Here is an 18,215-nt window from a genome sequence, read left to right as displayed (position 1 = left end):
TGTTTTATATCAGCGGTCCCCAACCCTGGGCCACGGGCCGGTACCGGACCATGAGCTGTTTGGTACCAGCCGCGAGAGTTGAGGCTCGGGTGTGAAGTTTATGGTTTTCAGGGTTTTTATCATTAACTCGGTTTCTCTGGGTCTTTTCCCGTGTTGTAGTTTTGCGTCTTATTTTGAAAGAAATATTTGCGTGTTACCATAGCGACCAGAGACCATTAAGGGGCAGAGAGGAGGATGTTACTCTCAATGTTATTGGGGCATTTCAGGAGGACGCTGTTACACAATTACACAGTGAATTTGCGTTTATTATTATATTTACAAAATACCACAGTTTTTGCCTTGGTCGTGTCATTTTATTTTGTTGTAATTATCCGCGACACATATGAAAGACAGTGGTTCCTGGCCTTTTGGCTGCTGCCTTGTTGGTCTTTTGAAGTTACCCATGTGTAACGTTAACTAACGCTAGCAATGGTTGAATGGCTGCAATCCTTAGACGGACAAATCTGTCATGGGAAAAATTTGAATTTCAGTCACCAAGTCAGAAGTACAAACTTTTTGTATGGGCTGTGCTCACAACAGGTCATGTTATTTGTCAGAAAACTGCAAAAAAAAAAAAAACATCAACAGGCAACGAACAGTCGGGAGGTTCAGTGTTTGAACAGCTGCCTATGGCTGCCCTGCTAATGTTAAACCTCATCCAAGTACATGAGTTCTAAAAGAAATTTCAACCCCTGTACAGTTATTGTGAAGGGGGAACCTATCTATAGAGACCAAAAAACATGTTTTTGTGCGTGACTGTAAACAGTTTGATCTTTAAAGTTGGGAATTGTAATGTGGGAGTCTATGGGGATTGACTCAGTGGTGAAATTAGTGGAAACGGGGGGGGAGGTTGGAAGTCTATAGTTCCCACCAGATTTGGTCAGTGAGTATGGGTTCCCACAAATTTATGTTTTAAATTAGGTTTCTTGCAATTCGTGCTTCTTTTTCTTTTATTCAGTTTTATTCGTTTTTTTGTTTTGTTTTGTTTTTAATTTGAATTTGGCTAAAAAGAATCCTAATGAGCTTGCTGCGTATGCTGCAGGGGGAAAAGGGCCTTCAGGCAGTTCAGGGGACCAAACCTGCAATCATCACCGCCTCCAGACCCATCACTAAAATGATCGTCACCCAGCCCAAAGGCATGAGCTCCGGGTCCCAGGCCACCGCCACCAAAATCATCCCGACCAAGATCGTTTACGGGCAGCAGGGCAAGACGCAGGTGAGACGTGTTGGGTTTTTTTTTCCACCATATTTGTTTAATAAAATGTAAATATCATCATTACAAACTGGTTGACCGCAGCCCGCTGAGGTTATCACATGACAAACATCGGGTGGATAATCATGTGACCTTTTGACTGACAAGTAACCGCAAGGGTCATGTGATATAAGTGCAGGAAGAGCCATGTTTATCTTAAGAGTAATGGGTATGGGTTTCTTCCTCTGAAAATGGGAACAGATCTGCTCAAGAAGGAGAAGAGTGCTTTTCATGGAGCTCAGTAGGTCAGTCACCTGCGCTGGATGTTTCCAGAGAAGTGAGATGTGGTTATTTAAAATCAATGTACAGCTACTTAAGCAGAAGGGGAAAAAATCCCCTTGTTCTATAGGCAGATGTATAGCAGGAGCTTTAACACTTACCTTTCCTGTTTCTCCCTCAACTTCCCCTTATCACACAGAGCTGAATGCTGTGGTAGTTATTTGATCTGCTGCTGTTGGTCAAACAGCTGCAGACTGCATTGTGACATGATCATGTTTCTGGCCTGCTGTATTATACCTGCATTAGCCAATTGTCTGAGCACAGCAACGAGCTGTAACCACAACACTGACATGTTATCGCCCTTAAGTTGATCGTGTTATCAAAAGGGATACGTGTCTGGACATCAAGCACACACAGAGAAACAGGGAGGCAGATGCGTCAGTTGAAAGATGTGACCCACAAATTGTGTCCACTGATTTTTTTTTTCCCCACAGTAATTAAAAACCTTTCGATGTTTCATTACTTTTTTCACCAAGAACATACTTATGGGCCACTTTAATAGGTACACTTGTTCTATTGCTTTTTAGTGGACATCTCTAATCATCCAGTCAGACGGCAGCAACTCAGTGCATGTAGGGATGTGGTTTAAATTGAGCATCAGACTGAGGAAGACAAGTGATTTAAGTGACATGATTGTCAGTGCCAGATGGGCTCATCTGAGCAGTCCATAAACTGCTGATCTACTTGGATTCTCTTGGAAAAAGAGAACATATCTTGTCAGTGGCCGTGCCTTGTTGAGGTCAGAGGTCTGTGGAGAATGGCCAGACTGCTTCAGGCTGATAGGAAGGCAACAGTTACTCAAATAATCAGTTGTTACAAACAAGGTATGCAGAAGAGCAGGTGGGCTACAGCAGCAGAAGATCACCTGACATCTGAAAACAGAAAATTCAGGTTATAGTTCGCACAGGCTCAGCAAAATTGGACAGTACACAATTGGAAAAACATTGCCTGGTCTCAATTTCTGCTGCAATTTGGATTGTAGGGTCAGAATTTATTGGGCAGTACACAAATAACATTAAAGCATGGTTAAGTCCCACTTTCTATCAAAGGCTCAGAGCTGCTCTTGATGCTGGTGTAATGCTGTGGGGGGGTCAGACTTTCTGCTGAACATTTTGAACACCACAGCCTGAGTGTTGTTGCATCCAGCAGGATGTCACAAAGCTCAGATCATCTTGTTTCTTGAACATGACAATGAGTTCACTGTCCTCAAATGGCCTCCACAGTCACCAGATTTCACTCCACTAGAGAACCTTTGGGATCTGGTGCAGCAGGATGTGCAGCAACTGTGTGATGCTGTCATGCCAATATGGACCATTATCTCCGAGGGAGCAACTTGTTGAATCTGTGTGTAATGTGACTTTAGCTGAGCCTGAATTCAAACTGGAGGTTGTAAAAGCCAAAACAGTGAGCTGAAAGAGGCTAAAGCTCACCAGAGGGGAACTGCAGAGTGAGGTGACACAGGTATTGTGGCCAGTGGACTTTTTGTATTTTGTATGCTATTAGTATCTCCTGAGCTCTAATTTGTTTTTTGCCACTGTCGTTGACCTCTTTCAGTTCCTAGGGGGGTTTTATTTTGTCTATTTTTGAAAACTTCTGGAGAAATTCTTAGATTTCTGACAGATGTTAAATGACTAGCGAAAGCATATATAGTAATTTAAGAAGAAACACCCACAAAAAGGTTGTTCAGACTAAAGCCTGCAGCCTCCGCCTGATATTTCAAGACCTTTAGGGGGAATTTGAATTCAAGATAAAATTGTCAGAAATATTCTGAGAGGGTAAGTCCCACTACGCTGGTTTCCAGGTCGTTTTGTGCTGCAAACACACAAAGTTAGAGTGAAGGGTTAATGAAAACACGAGCTGTCAGCCACACAGTGTTAAAAATATCTCTCTAATAACAAAAACATAAATCACAAGTTCTGCAGATTTTTTTTTCTTTGTCTTTTTCAGATTGATTCACAAATACTTTGTCATTGTTTCAATATCAGACTTCTCAAAAAAAAGGTCTAAATTCAGAATTCAAGGTTCGTTTTTAGTCATCGAGGGGAAACTGTGGTCAGTGAGTAATGAGTACTGTAGTTACCGAGTTAAACACCCACAGTGCTAATCTGCTGTGCAGTTGGAGTGAAACCACTAATTGCCACATTTTCTTAACTGGCTTAAATACCAGCGTCTCTTTTCTCTTTTCCAGTGACGAACATGACACCTGTTTACCAAAGTTTGTTTCCAGTTTCTGTAATATTTAAACTGTTTTTCTCAAGCAGTCAGTTTCGACGTTTATGACCTAGTTACTCAGCAGCCGCTGAAGCAGACGGAAAAATGACTCAGCTAATGTCAGCGTTCATGAGTAAGAAACTCGTAGTCTAAATAACGTCTTCCGACTAACTCCGCTGTAAAATGTTTGATAAGAAGCAACTTGCTGCCTCCGATAAGCCGTCTGACTCGAGGCAAAGCTGTGCTTTATTTATAAAGTGAACTTTATTGTGTCACTAACGACAAATTAGCCTTATGGGACATTTAAGAGCTGCACGCTCTCTGGGTTTTTTGTTAAATTTTTTTTTATCAGGCCTCGCCATCAGATATTTTATGTTATTGTTTATTTGCAAAAAAAGTTTTTAGAATTTCTCTTTTCTTGAGGGGGGATCCCCCAAACATTAAGCTGGCTATGGAGGCTGTTATTAGCCCACTACATAAAATAGCCACTTCATTGTCATTCAGAACAGACTCTTTAGATGGTGCACATATTTTGGAACATTTTACTCGCCATTGGACTACACAACACAAATAAATCTGAAGTATAAAAAAATTAAAAAAGAATCTACTATATCTTTATACATGTTATTATTATTATTATCCTTAACCAGGGTTACACTTGTAACAACAACCGAGAAGCCTTAGAAGAACTGTAAAGATGAGGATGGCTTGACCAATGGTGCACTCGCTGGTGTAGCCATCTCTTGTTACCATTAAGAGGGAAGGAAGCACTTCCTGGCAGCAGCAACAGTGTGTCTGCACATAAGCAGTGAGAGTTGCACCCACACAGTTGTGTTTCTCCATTTGTGCACACAGTAAACTATGTTAAAGGTGGCCAGTTTTATTGTCATGCCAATCCGTCTCCGTTTCTCTGCACCGGTTCATGGTAATCCTGTCCTCTGTGTTTAGTTTTGTAATAAAACTGCAAAGGAGTCTCCCTTTTAATGAGAGAATATAAATGACAGGATTCTTCCAGGAGGGCTATCCCTGGTAGATGTTGTGCGTGTGTGATGCATCTGGTGCTCACGTATGATGATGTGGTTCCAAGGCCAGCTTTAAGGGAAAAACGTAAACGCCACGATGCAAAGATTTGAATCAGTTTAACAGGTTGTGGTGGATTTGTGGGTTCCTTTCACCTGGGAGATTGGAATTTATGTCCCGTCAAAAAGCACCGAAAAGTCAGGTTTGACTTATTTTATTTCAATTAGTCTAGTTTGAGTTTTCAGAAATCTACCTTTTCAAAAATAACTCAAGGCTGTCTCGTCTGCGGTCTACTACATGACACAACTGCTTTGCCTACGTTATCACATTAGTTGTGCATTATTTTGAGGCCATATTAAGGGGAAGTAGTATTCTTCCTGGAACATGCAAAGCTATGACATAACTTGAGCCTTTTGTAATAAGAACCCATGAAAAGCATTAATAATGACGTTGTAGGAACAACGCCTAACACGTCAGATCTTGCGCACAAATCTTTACACAATTGTGACGCAGCAGATTTGCAACATGGGCCTATGGTTCCTGAATGCTACTGAGGAACCACTGAGTCACTGTGTACTTAACCTAATTTTCCATTTCCCACAGAGAGGCAAATTCTATATCATTTATAAAAGTTCAGCCGAAGGTGACTCTGTTCAAACAGATGCCAGACAGTGGGAGTTATTACAGTGTAACATATAAAGAAAAGGAGCCCTGACGGGTTCAGTCAGGTGAAGCTCACTGATGGTGTGCGAGGATGGTGGCAAGCAAGCTAGAGACGCTCGTGGAAGCAAAACATCCCTGATCGAATGTTGTCTTACGTAAAAAAACAAAAAAAAACAAAAAAAGGGCGATCATGGTTCAAGAGTTGGTAGTTCGTCTTGTAATCGGAAGGTTGCCGGTTCGAGCCCCGGCTCGGACAGTCTCGGTCGTTGTGTCCGTGTGCAAGACACTTCACCTACCGCCTACTGGTGTTGGCCAGAGGGGCCGATGGCGCGATATGGCAGCCTCGCTTCTGTCAGTCTGCCCCAGGGCAGCTGTGGCTACAACTGTAGCTTGCCTTCACCAGTGTGTGAATGAATCATGGAATTGTAAAGCGCTTTGAGGGTCTCAAAAAGCGCTGTATAAATGCAATCCATTATTATTATTATTATTATTATTATTATTATTATTATTATTATTATTATTATTATTATTATTAAAAAACAGAAAAACTGCGTAAAAGCGTTTGATTAGGGCGATGGAGGCAGTTACATCCCAGTAAGGCTTAGTGCAAAGCAGAACACATCCCACACAACAGCAGCCAAGAAATCACAGGCGTCATGATGCAAAAATGGCATCAAAAGTGCTCTTGTGTTACAATAAAGTAAAAAGAAGAAGTGATAACAAGCCAGGTGATAAAGAGGTTGTTTAGTGCAGATCAATAAAAATGTGTGTCGACATTCTGGTTTGACCTTTGATGTGTTATTGATATAAAAAAGTGAGTGAAAAGATTGTAAAATGTTAACATTGAAAGACTCGTTGTGACCGACTGCGTGGAGGAAGAGAGAGAGATGGAAAGAAAGATGGAAAGTAGTGGAAGTCTGAACGGATATTGAAACATCTGGCCTGCCACAACAGGAGGTTACAGAGGCAAACGCTTGCTTTCAGGCTTGTGTTTTCACTCATTAGGACTATAGTTCCTTATCAAGTATAATGAGGAGCATACACCAGTCAACAGCTTTCAGGACACTGTATGCTCCTCTGGTTTCCTGCAGGTTCTCATCAAACCGAAGCCGGTCTTCCAGACAGCGGTGGTGAGCGAGCAGACCCGGCAGCTGGTCACTGAGACGCTGCAGCAGGTGACCCGCTCCGCCGAACTGAGTCAGGGTCAGACCCCAGGCCAGGACGGGACCACAAAGGATGATGCCGGCAGCCTCGCAGAGGCCAGCAGCTTAGTCAGCGAGGCTTCCCAGGGCAGCGCTCAAGGTATGCCTCCCTTTACTTTTCCCATGACGCAGAGATTGGAGATAAACTACTGCTTCTGTGGTGTTTGCCTCAGGATTGTTGACTGAAATGTGATGTGTAACCGCTGGTTTAAAAAAACAAAAACTGTCCGCTCCTCAGAAGCGCAGCCTGTAGTGCACGTGGTGTCCTCCAGAGAGCAGGATTGGACTGAGCAGGAAGTAGCTGTGGAGTCCAGCCCCACCATCATCTACCAGGAGGTATCTGGCGGGGAATCCCAGTCGGCCACTTCCACCATAAAAGCTCTTCTTGAACTTCAGCAGATATCAGGTGAGCCATCACGTCACAGAAAAAGCTGCAGGTGTCACAGGAAGAGGAGAGGAGAGGTGGGGGTTTACCACCAGTGCACATGCTGATTCAGCAGAGTTCAGAGGAGCTCGAAAAAAACAGCTCGAATGCTTCAGCTTCATCAGAAATACAAACACAGGAGGTGTTCGCCTCAAGTGTCAAACTAATTTTCAACACATTCCTGAAACTGCTGAAGCACGAAGAGCTGCTGGCCAACAGTAATTATGCATTTCGTGCTCGAGGCTTTGCTTAGATACTGAGCTCATTGGATGGTAGACCTGTGGAACAGGACTGATGTAAGCAAATGCAAAGGTAAAGGTTTCCCATGGAATATTTGAAGGTGGGAATTTTTTTTAAAATATTTAAATACTCACATTAGCGGCACCGCGGAGCAGCCGATAGCATTTATCTGGCTGTGAGTGAAAATTCCCAAAGAGGTAATTGCTGTTTAGTGCGCAAAACCTGATCCATAATGAAGGTAATACCCAGTGTTGTCTGTAAAACTCTTTAGAGCGTTAATACTCAAAATACATAAATTTTTATAAAGCTGTCATGAACTGGAGACAACGAGCTTTTTGTATGTTTTTAAAATGAGATCACATTAACGAAATGAGGTCCAAATTATCGGCAAAGAAGTAACCTTAATCTAACCTAACCCTGTGTTTGGATGATGTCTTGTTTTTTTTGGGGGGGGGGGGGTGGGGTGGGGTGTTTTTTTAGACCTCGGAGGGTTAAAGGCATCTGTTTTAGGTCATAGTATCATATTTGAGTTTATAGAGTATATTTCTGCAGCATAGCGGTCCAAAAACTGCCGTACTCGTCGCTCTGGTGCTCAATTTATCGTTAATATTGGTCTCACATATTCATTTATCCCAATTCTGGTTTTACTTTGCAGTTTGTTTGGATTTTTTTTTTAAGAGGAGACAGTGTAACTCAACACTTCCTGCACATATGTTTCAAATTAAAAGCCCAGCAGCTCAGGGGTATAATCCCCCAATTTGCTTTTTTTTTTTTTTTTTCGTCTGTATGCACATTAAAAGTGCTTTATGGAGTTTTAATTGTATATATCTCTGAGATCTAATATAACTTCCCTGTTACGAAAAAAAACCTGAGATGTGATTCACAGAAAAAACACAGATATTTATCGTAATTATTTTGTTGTTGTTTCCCCCCGATTCTGCCAGGAAAGCAGATCTTCCTTATTATAAGAAACGGTTTTAATTTGTTCCAGCTGTTCCAAAACCGATGTGGCAGTCAACCTTTACTTACTTTTGAAACGCTTAAGTGAAATGCACGTTCATGGAGCCTCCACGGTTTTTAGCTAGTCAGCAAAAAGAGTTGCACACCACCGAGTAAAGAAACTATTGTGCTTTGATTACGTTTCTATAAAAAGGGTTTCCACACAGTCAACTTTACCTGTTTTACAAGATGCCTGTTTGCGGTTCAGCGACTTTCTGTAGTTTCCTGTCCACGCCTCCGTGTTAGCTTGGATTCAACAATCAAAACACAAATTATATCTGTGATAACAAAGAGCTTCTCGTGGCAAATGGTACACCAGACCTCAAAGGTGTATCGTATCATGAACATGCTATTTACAATGTTATCATTGGGTTTTTTAGGGGTTTTTCTTTTGTTTTTTTGCATTTCTACAGAAACAAGACTGCCTCCCAGCTTTATTAGCAGTTATAAGTTTCTCCACCTGTGACTTTGCAAACAGGTAACCAGTGCGCTGGAACTTTCGCCCACTCGCTGCTCACTTCTTCCAGGTTAAGAGTGAAGGGGAGAATCACTACATGCCGCAGACACAGATGTTAAACACACTGCTGTTATGAAGTTACGCGTCAAAATGTGTTTTAGCCAATTTAAAAGTGTCAGTTTGAGTGTAGGCTGTATTTTGTGGTGCTTAGCAGCTCTCTCAGCAAGTCTAAATATAGCCTACAGTTAGTCAAGCTAACACTTGCTTTATCTGCTTTAGTGTTACTAAACTATGCTATTTACTGAGACGCTCGAGCCAAATAAGTCAAGCAGCTGGTCTGCACCACTGAAATCTGGATTATGCAGGCAAACAGAACTTTCCGTTCAAGTGTCAAAAACAAAAATCAGCTGGATTTAAAACTAAGGTGATTGCTCAGAGAGAAAGTTGGCGCTCTAACCCCGGCGTATACAGGCATGGTGCCAAAAAACCCTGAAACTTTAAATGCACATTTATAGGAACAGTTTCTGTCTGCTAGCCCTCGCTCGGGCCTAACGTCGAGCACAAGTTGGAAATAATCAGATGAAGTTAACAGTGAATATGAGCTGTAAACATGACTGAATTGGTAAATGATGCTGAATTTCACTGTTGTTCGTCTTGACAGTGAAGGAAAAGGGAGAATCCAAACCCAGGCAGCACACCATCGACCTTAGCCAGATGGCTGTGCCCATCCAGTTGGCCCAGGAGAAGAAGCCCAGCCCTGAATCCCCCAAACCCTCTACCTCAGAGGCTGAACCCACCGCTGAATACGTCGCAGGAGGTAGTCCTCTCCATCATGCTTCATATTCAGCACTTTGCAGTTCCTGTTTTTGGTGCCAGTCATGATTTCAGTGGAATGAAATACAGTTCAAACTAAAACCTCGCAGTGGGCAGCTTGTGAAACATGGTTCTCCTTTTTAGGTCATTTAGTGACGGAAGCTGAAGTGTGTGTGTGAAACCCACTACTACTTTTAATACCTCATCATCTGACAGAATGACTAATTTCACTGCAGGAAAAGCCACCAGAGTGGGAGTGCCCTCGCAGGATGAAGAGGTGGTTATGTCCTCCAGTCAGCAGCTGGGGAAGCCATATAAAACAAGCACAGTTGCTGTGGTAACCAAACCTGCTGCTGTCTCCTCTGCGGCTCCAGCGTCACACGTGGTGAGGGTTGGACTTTGGTCTTAAGGGTACAAAATAAATATCAATGTATAAATGTGTTGCAGAGAAACGGGTCAAACCTTGTGTCATTTGTTCTACAAATATATCTGAGCTCCTCTCCGATCCACAGAAAACTGGTGTAAACTGCTTTCACGGGAACGGTTTCTCTGCGTGAAAGTAGTAGTTTCAATGCAAACCTTTCATCTGGTTTGGTGGATTACCACCGGAGACAAAATGCTTCCTGGGAATTTTTCTCTTGTTCTTTGTGAAAGCATGGCAGTGCAGTTTTTTTTCTTATTTATATTGCAGTTATTGTCTTGGTTTCCATGTTTGTTTGTTTTTTTTAAACAATTGTTTGGTGTCAGAGGACAGAAACCGAGAGCAAGTTGCCACAAAGTGCAGCGTCTTCAGCTTTTGAAAAAGTATAAAAACAAACAGTTGAGTTTGATGGGTTTTTTAATGTTGCACAGAGAACCTTTTAAATTAAATAAACATCCCCTTTATGGACTTCCTGTGAAAATCTAATTAATCCACGTGATTCAGTAGCTTGTAGGTCCACCTTTAGCAGCAATAACATGAGTTGCTGTTTTCTGTATGACTTCTATCAGTGCGTTACTTTGTCTCACATCATTGTGGAGAAATTTGGCCCACTCTTCTTTACAAAGTTGCTTCAGTTCACTGATCATTCAGTTGTGCACAGCTCTCTTAAGGTTCTGCCACAGCTTTACCATCAGATTGAGGTCTGGACTTTGTCTTGTAGATTTCCTGCTGTGCTTGGAATCACGGTCCTGTTACATGATCCAAGCTTGAAGTGTCAAACAGATGGCTTCATGCATACCTTACTCAGTGGCTGCAAGGTGCCCAGGTCCTGTGGCTGTGAAACAAACCCAAATCAATAAGCCATCCTCTGCCGTGCTGACAGTTGGTATGCAGTGTTTGTGCTGATGTGCAGCGTCTGTTTTTCCGCAAACACGGTGCTATGGATTATGGCCAAACATCTCCACATCAGTCTTGTCTCTCCACAGGACATTGGCCCATCTATGCATAATGTGTATGAACATTCCACGCACAAATTAATAGGGGTGGGGGTAAAAATCGATACTGTGTAGTATCGTGATATTTTGTTTGCTAATAATGTATCGATACAGGGACAGCAGAAATCGATATTTTGTTACAAAAAAAGTTTTTGTGGACTGGAACTGACTTCAGAGCATTTGGATCAGCTCTTTTTTTCTGAGCAAGAATCCTGACATTCCTTCACTGTCCAAATGTGTTTAACTTTTTTTTTGGCAGCAATAAACATGACCGTTTACTTATTTTAATTTAAGACATGTTTTATTTAAATTAAGTTTAAAACTTTTTTATTTAATGTAAAATTATATTTTGTTTTAATTTACTGTCAAATTCTTCAGTTGCTGAATGGGCTGCATAGTTATCATAAATTGCATAGTTCAGAATAGCTATAATTGTACCAGATGGATGCATTCAGTTAAGTTGGACTAGACTGTAATACAAACCGTTCAGTTTGTCAACAATAAAACTGACTGAAATGAGAGAAAGACTGAGTGTGAGACTTTGATATTAGATAAAATGAATATTGATAAAGTTTACCTTTATGTACAGAATCTGAATATCGCAAAATATTTTTAAAAATTGCAATAATATCGTATCGTGCGTTAAGTATCGTGATAATATCGCATCGTGGGATATATGGTGATTCCCACCTCTACAAATTAATGATTTATCAATATTCTTGTGCCTAATCTTTAAAATCAACTTAAAAACACTCATTAATATTAGTATCGTCTTTTGGTCACTACTTACGGTTTTCAGAAAACACTGTAAGCCATAAAATGCTCAGTTAGTTAATTGACATATTCCAATATTGCTCTTATCTTAAAAAAAAATCGTATCTGTCCTCCTGTGCGTGGAAAATAACAGCCCTACTTCATCCAAGACCTCGGAAAACATTTTCCGGATTAGTTTATGGGCTCAGTTGCTACTTTCAAGCCTTTTTGAATGCAACATGAATGAATTTAGTAAATGGGTTAGGTTCTCGTTAGCCTCCAGAGGAATGATACAGCAGGGAACGCTTTAGGGCGGGTCTACCTTTTGATTGTCAGGTCACTATGTATCAGTGCACAGTGCTCCTCGTTTCTCAGTCAGAGCCACACTTCAATGGTGCATCTTGTTTCAAAAAGTCAAGATGGAAAAAACAATACAGCGCAAATCAATTGGATGAGCAATGGCTACGTCCATCTTTCTGTACAGTCTTTTCTCCATAAAATTCTCCTGTGTCGTATTTTTGTCCTGCTGACCGTTAACAGCGTCATGTATGTGTCTTTTTTTCCAGCACTCTGACAGTCATGGTAAACCTGAGGCTGTATTAGAGGCGGGAGAGTTGGAAGGAGACACTTTGGACCCCCAGACAGGCTTGTTCTACCGCTCCACCCAACCAGCTTCAGAACCCACCAAGCAACCCGCCCACTCTGCAAGCGCTCAGCCGCCGCCTTTGAGCCAGGCTGAGGCCGAGCAGAGCCGGCACCCTTCCACCTCCACGTCCACCCAGCAGACGCCACCGCAGCTGCAGAGCAAACCTCAGATCAGCCAGCCTTCCTCTTCCTCCACCACCTTCCCTTCTACTCCTCTTCTGACTAAGAAAATCCCCAAGCTACGAGAGCAGAGTCAGCCCAAACCCCAAACATTAACCCAGAGCCCTAAAGACAGACCTGTGAGCGCACCGACCCCAGCCGGGGCCAAGGCCACCACTCCGAGCACGCCAACCAAGCCCATGTTGACGCCACAGCTCCCGAAGCTCCAGCAGGCCCCCACATCCCACCACCGGCCCCTGCACACCTCAATGTCCCACCCTCCTCCGCTGCAGGCACACCACCCCGTCAGCACCGACAAAACCGCCTCCAGCCAGGTGAGTGGATTTTACACCTGCTCACCAGGAGTAAATTTCCAGAGGCAGCTGATGCCCACAGCTTCTCTCTTTTATTTTGTCATGATGACTTCCTGTTAAGTCACCTGATAAAACCTGTCGAGGGTGACACGTGAGTGGATTTTCACTTCTGTCCCGATCCACGACCACAAACACATACATCCAGTCCCATGACTAGGAGATAAAAGGGAGAGGCCTACACCCAGCCTCCCCTTTTTATCTCCCACTCTCCCAGGGGGCGATATCAATTTGAGTGACACCTTATGTTTATCAAAAGAGATCAGCTGCATTTTGCTGCTCAGTGCATTAAATAACTGCTGTACATCTATTAAAAACGGTGAGCAGTATTTCAATAACATCACTGTAGAGCACCGATGGAAAATGTGGGTCAGGGCCCAGAATGAAGCCTTCAAAGCCCGCTTTCTCTATTTTAATTGCATGGTGTCGTTGTAATCCAATACAAGAATAGAAGTGAATTCAAAGTTCAAACTGAGGTAATTTAAATGCTGAACATCACTAAACAATGTGACATACTTTCATTATTAATGAAAACCCAACGTGTGGTTTTGTAGATGTTAATGTGGAGGTGTGAATCTAGTAAAGAAAGGGAATGTGCTTTTTATATCATGTGTAAACTTCCTGTTCATTTCTAAGTAGTTATAAAAATGACACATTATGAAGTTAAATGTGGCAAAGGGTGTATTTAACTTTTGGCTCATGGTTTTGGCCCGTGAATTAAAACGAGTTTGACACCGTTCCTCTAGACATGTTCAAAATTCCAACTTGGATTATTGTTCTTAAAAGCTTCCCTGAGTCTACAAAAGGGAATCCACAGCATTCCCAAGTAATTCTCAGCATCTAATAATAAGCAGTGCATGTTTCGGTGCTGGGATTTCCCTACGTTTGAGCCAAATGGAATGAACCTCTTGTTTTTTTTTGTTTTTTTCCCCTCATGTGACACACTGATAAACAAGGGGAAATTAATTTATGGCTGTGCTAATGCTGGCTGCAGCTGCTGCTTCTCTCTGTTATCTGTCACGGCAACCAAAGGCCGATTGGTGGCCAGAACAAATAACAAATCAGCTCATTTGTCACAGTTGGACTGAAGCAAGAGCTCGGTGTCTGTATATTTGGAGCTTGTGAGCCATACAGCAAGCTTTCCTACTATCTGACTTTTAAATACACTTATCTTGTCTTTGGCTGAGCTGTAGCACGTACAGAGCCTGCATACGTGCCTTTGATTATCATTTCAGTTCATTATGATCTTCTTATCAGGACCTGCTTTAGTTACTGTCTCTCCTCCTGCCAGAGGTCAGCTGTAGTAATTCAGTAATAACAAGTACTTCTTCTAATTTGTCACTGCAGCAGCCAATCATCACGCAGAGTGCCACCGTCACCAAGATTACCTTTGGCAGTTCCCACCACTCGTCGCCCGTCTTCAGCAGCGGGGAGGCTTCTGCCAAACTGATCCCAGAGTCCAGCTCCGGGCCTTCTGGAGACAAGCCCTCAGTGTCGGACATCCTAAAGATCTCCATGATGGAGGCGGAGATCGATCCAAGCACGGAGCCCATGGTGGTGGATTCCTCCAGCGATTGCGGCCCTCTGGGGAAAGCTTTGGAGGTCCAGGCCGTGTCCGGCACGCTGGACTCGGGCCAGTTCATCAGCAGCTCCGGGGCCACCATGCATCACTCCCACTCGAAGCCGCAGCAGTTCAGCTGCCTGCAGGGCCTCACGGCGCAGAGGAGCAAGGAAGACCTGGAAGTCATCGAGGTACGTTTTGTACTGTACGTTACTGAGAAGATAAATCAGACAGCAGATAAACGTTTTTGCACAAAGAGCACATGATATGGCCACGTTATCAAAGTGAAAGCACACAAGTGTTTTTTTAATGGACGGTGGATAATGATAATCAGATACTTATAAACTTTAAAAAGTCCTTGGTTAACTAAGCAGCTGATTTTCAGCCAAAACTGAAACATTTTTCACCACAACCATAAACGCCGTCCTCTGATCCTTCATTAGGCAGCATGTGCAACTATTAAAGAGAGTCAACAAAGACAGGGCTTTATTTATTATTTGTTTAAATGAACTCAGCACAGTCACAAGCAAACACACCCATGCCAAACGCCTTTTTTAAATCAGGTTTTCATGCCAACAGATTTTATTTGCAAATGCTCGTCTAATGGAGCAGCTGGTCCTGTGTTTTTATCTCACGCTAAGCAAACATTTTTCTTAACACTTTCCCCCACAAGGGCAACATTTGACGACCTCTCCGTACCCTCAAAGACGGGTTTTGACACCTCAGTATACGTCGGTGAAGACGTGGAACACCCTCACTAACCTCTCATGCTCAGTCGGTCAATTTGTTCTAAAAGCAGGGCTGAAACGAGGGTTTCCGAGACGTCCAAGGGGGAAAGAGTGAAGAAGTTAGGTCCATAAGTATTTGGACTGACAGTTTTGTGCTTTTGCCTGTAATTTTAAAATCAACTGAGTTGTGTGCAAATAAACCAATATGCAGCGGAAGTGCAGACTTTCAGCTTTAATTTAAAAGATTTTGCGTTAACTGCAATTTTAAGACACAGTCCCTGATTTTCAGAGGCTCAAAAAATGGAAAAACTTCCAAGGATTGTTTTTTATATCTTGAAATGCTCTGCCAGGTGTTTACTGCAGCTGTCTTCAGCTCTGTTAGGCTCCGATCAGGTAACTGACCTGGCCACTGAAGAATATGTAATTTACTGTTCCCCAGCTTTACTATTACTATGTTAAGTATCCTTTGTATGAAACTGTAAAACAGAAAAGGTTTTCGTCTTTGAAGCCTAAACAGTTTCTCTGACTTGTATCGATCTTCTCGTCTAATTCTCAGAAACAAAGGTGAACAGGTGGATTTCCCTGAAAGTCCTGTTTTGTTTCCTTAAGTCAAAGCTGAAAAAAAAGTGTCAACAAGGATGGAAAATACCATCTTAAAGCATCACTACCTGATGATAAAGCCCAGAAGAAGGCACTCACAGTCTCAAATGTCGGAAAATGGAGTGATTCCCCCAGAACAGGAAAAGGGAAAACGAACACTGTATATGCAAACCTATATGCTCAGTATTGACATAACTTACATTTGGTTACTTATTTCTAGTTCTATTGTTTATTCTGTGACTCATTTATCGTATACTCCACTGCAGACTGAGAGGACCATATTAGGGATATCCCCTCTCTGTGATGTCACACAGAGTCTAGAGTGGAAAAAAAAAAGTCTGAGAGGGACTATTTTCACTTACTCTGAGCCCGATCTTTCTCATACATGCAGGTGATTCCTCAGTATTCCATCCTGCCAGACTCCAGCCAGTCTAACGTGGTAGTGGAGCCCAGCGGCTTCCTGGAAATCACCAACTACACCAGCCAGCAGCTGGAGGAGGACAGCCCCATGGAGCAGGAGGTGGACAGCAGCAACGACGAGGCCGCCGCCGCAAGCCCCCCCGACCAGCCGTAGTCACTCCATGCTAAGAGACCCTGACGGGTGCAGCGCACATTTTCACTTTGGGAAAAGCAGACTGGCGATTTGTTCGAGGCCTCGGACACAGTGGACTTTAGTTAGTGTTTCATTTTGTATAAAGTATTAGTTTGTTAGGCTCTTTTCGTCCCCGCAGCTAACGGCACATGTGGTTTTTATCACCAGATGTGGGAGCGAGGTGAAAGGATTAGTTCTAGTCCGGCTTCAGAGAGCTGGAAAGCAGTTTCTCCCAGCATACGATGTTACAGTATGGTGGACTTTCTACTTTCTAAGACATTTAAATATCATTTCATAAACATACAGCTGAGCAAGTACACTGCATTTAAAGTCAACCCAAAGGACCTGCAACTTCTGAGGGGGTCATAGAGATGAGTAGCAGCAGAAAAGATATTGAAAATGCCTTAAACACCAGACTTAAAAGCCCTTTTTAGACATTATGCATGACATCACTGCCTCCAGCCATCTTTTTGAATGAAACCTTTATTGTTATGTTCCTCACGGCCTCTTTTGCACCTATTACAACTTTACCACTAGTTTGATATCTCATCAAGAACCGGTTTGACGTGTTTTCACCCCCAAGAAATTCTATCAAAGGTGATTTTCCTTCTGCAGAAATTCCCAAAAGCTTTGCTCATAATGTTGCAGACTCAATGAACCTGTGCCCATTCTCCAAAGACCGAGTGTCACACACAGGCTCAGAGGACGGAGCCTCCCATGAAAACAAATCACAACATCTTTGTTTTATTTAAAGTTAGGAGCATAGTTGGCGATATAAAATCTAAAAATCTGTCATACCACTAACAACATGCAGTCATAATCTCACGTGGTGTTTTATAGAAAAGTGCCCCGGGTGCTTTTTTTTGTTTTGGATATGAAATCGGATGATTGGAAAGGATGTCTGAAAGGGGCTTTGATAATTCGCACAAAAGAGGGAACTCGATCAGGTCTGCAGACCCAAACAACCCCAGAAGTTTGGAAGCTTTCAGAAATAATTCTTGGAACTTAATTTAGACCGGGGCTTCTCCGAGGGACGTCGTCCTGGAAAAATCAGCTCACGCCGTTCCTGAGCGGCGACTCGTAAATGGACAGCTTTTGGCGTCAGACTGATTGTATTTTTTCTCGACTCATTTTGTAACTCTCCAACACTTTACAGGGTTTTCAGAGGAGGGAACAGAGCTGGAGCAGATTGATATATATATATATATTATTTTTTTCTTCTGTGAGGAACATGACGCAGAACCACAAAAAGAGTCCTGGAGGACCAATAACGTCCAACGTAAGAGTTGCTGCTCAGTGTAATTTTGGAGTGCTTAAAAAAAAAAAAAAAAAGGAAAAGAAGCAAATTGAGCAATGTACTTTTTTTTGTAAGATGTATTCCAGAGTCCAAAAAGTTGCAGTGAGAATTTCAATAAGTACGCATTTCTTTTCTACCTTTTCAAACTGTCTGACTAGATGAAAAAAAATTTAATCTGCACAATAAATCAGCTGAGTACAGCCGGTTGTGTTTGTCTCGGTCCAATTGTTTGAAAACAAAGAGTTTCAAACAAAAAAACCCCGTCCATCCTTGACAGGGAGAAATTCCTCTGCTTTGAATAATGTTTGTCTGATGAGGTTTGTCCATTTTCATTTTCCCTTCAGGCTTTTGGAAAAACATGTTGATGAACTTGACCTCACGCCACAAAAACACCAGCACATCGGCACCGTGCACATTCAGGTTTCTTTTCTTACTACACTGGAATATGTGAAGCTTTGAGAGAAAAGCTGCCCCGTTTCTTGTAAAATTCCTGT

General features: G+C 42.5%; 1 protein-coding gene across 4 annotated transcripts in view; it reads left to right on the top strand.

The window, feature by feature from the left end:
- The window catches only part of emsy (EMSY transcriptional repressor, BRCA2 interacting), a 29,592-nt gene extending 11,671 nt beyond the window's left edge, over positions 1–17,921 (top strand). For all 4 annotated transcript variants that reach the window (XM_085470979.1, XM_085470980.1, XM_085470978.1 and 1 more), the window contains 8 exons: positions 1,082–1,255; positions 6,556–6,766; positions 6,905–7,072; positions 9,448–9,603; positions 9,836–9,984; positions 12,335–12,907; positions 14,291–14,695; positions 16,224–17,921. In XM_085470979.1, coding sequence (XP_085327105.1) covers positions 1,082–1,255; positions 6,556–6,766; positions 6,905–7,072; positions 9,448–9,603; positions 9,836–9,984; positions 12,335–12,907; positions 14,291–14,695; positions 16,224–16,406 — 2,019 coding nt within the window. In that variant the 3' untranslated portion in view covers positions 16,407–17,921. The remainder of the gene's footprint in view (positions 1–1,081; positions 1,256–6,555; positions 6,767–6,904; positions 7,073–9,447; positions 9,604–9,835; positions 9,985–12,334; positions 12,908–14,290; positions 14,696–16,223) is intronic.
- Positions 17,922–18,215: the final 294 nt, after the last annotated feature.

Source organism: Copadichromis virginalis, linkage group LG10, assembly GCF_057382275.1.
Source record: "Copadichromis virginalis isolate Kocher_CV1m ecotype Utaka linkage group LG10, C_Virginalis_male_GT1.1, whole genome shotgun sequence".
In the NCBI taxonomy this organism is placed as follows: domain Eukaryota; kingdom Metazoa; phylum Chordata; class Actinopteri; order Cichliformes; family Cichlidae; genus Copadichromis; species Copadichromis virginalis.
Note: the sequence above shows the minus strand (reverse complement) of the source record. Positions and strands in the feature narration are given on the sequence as shown.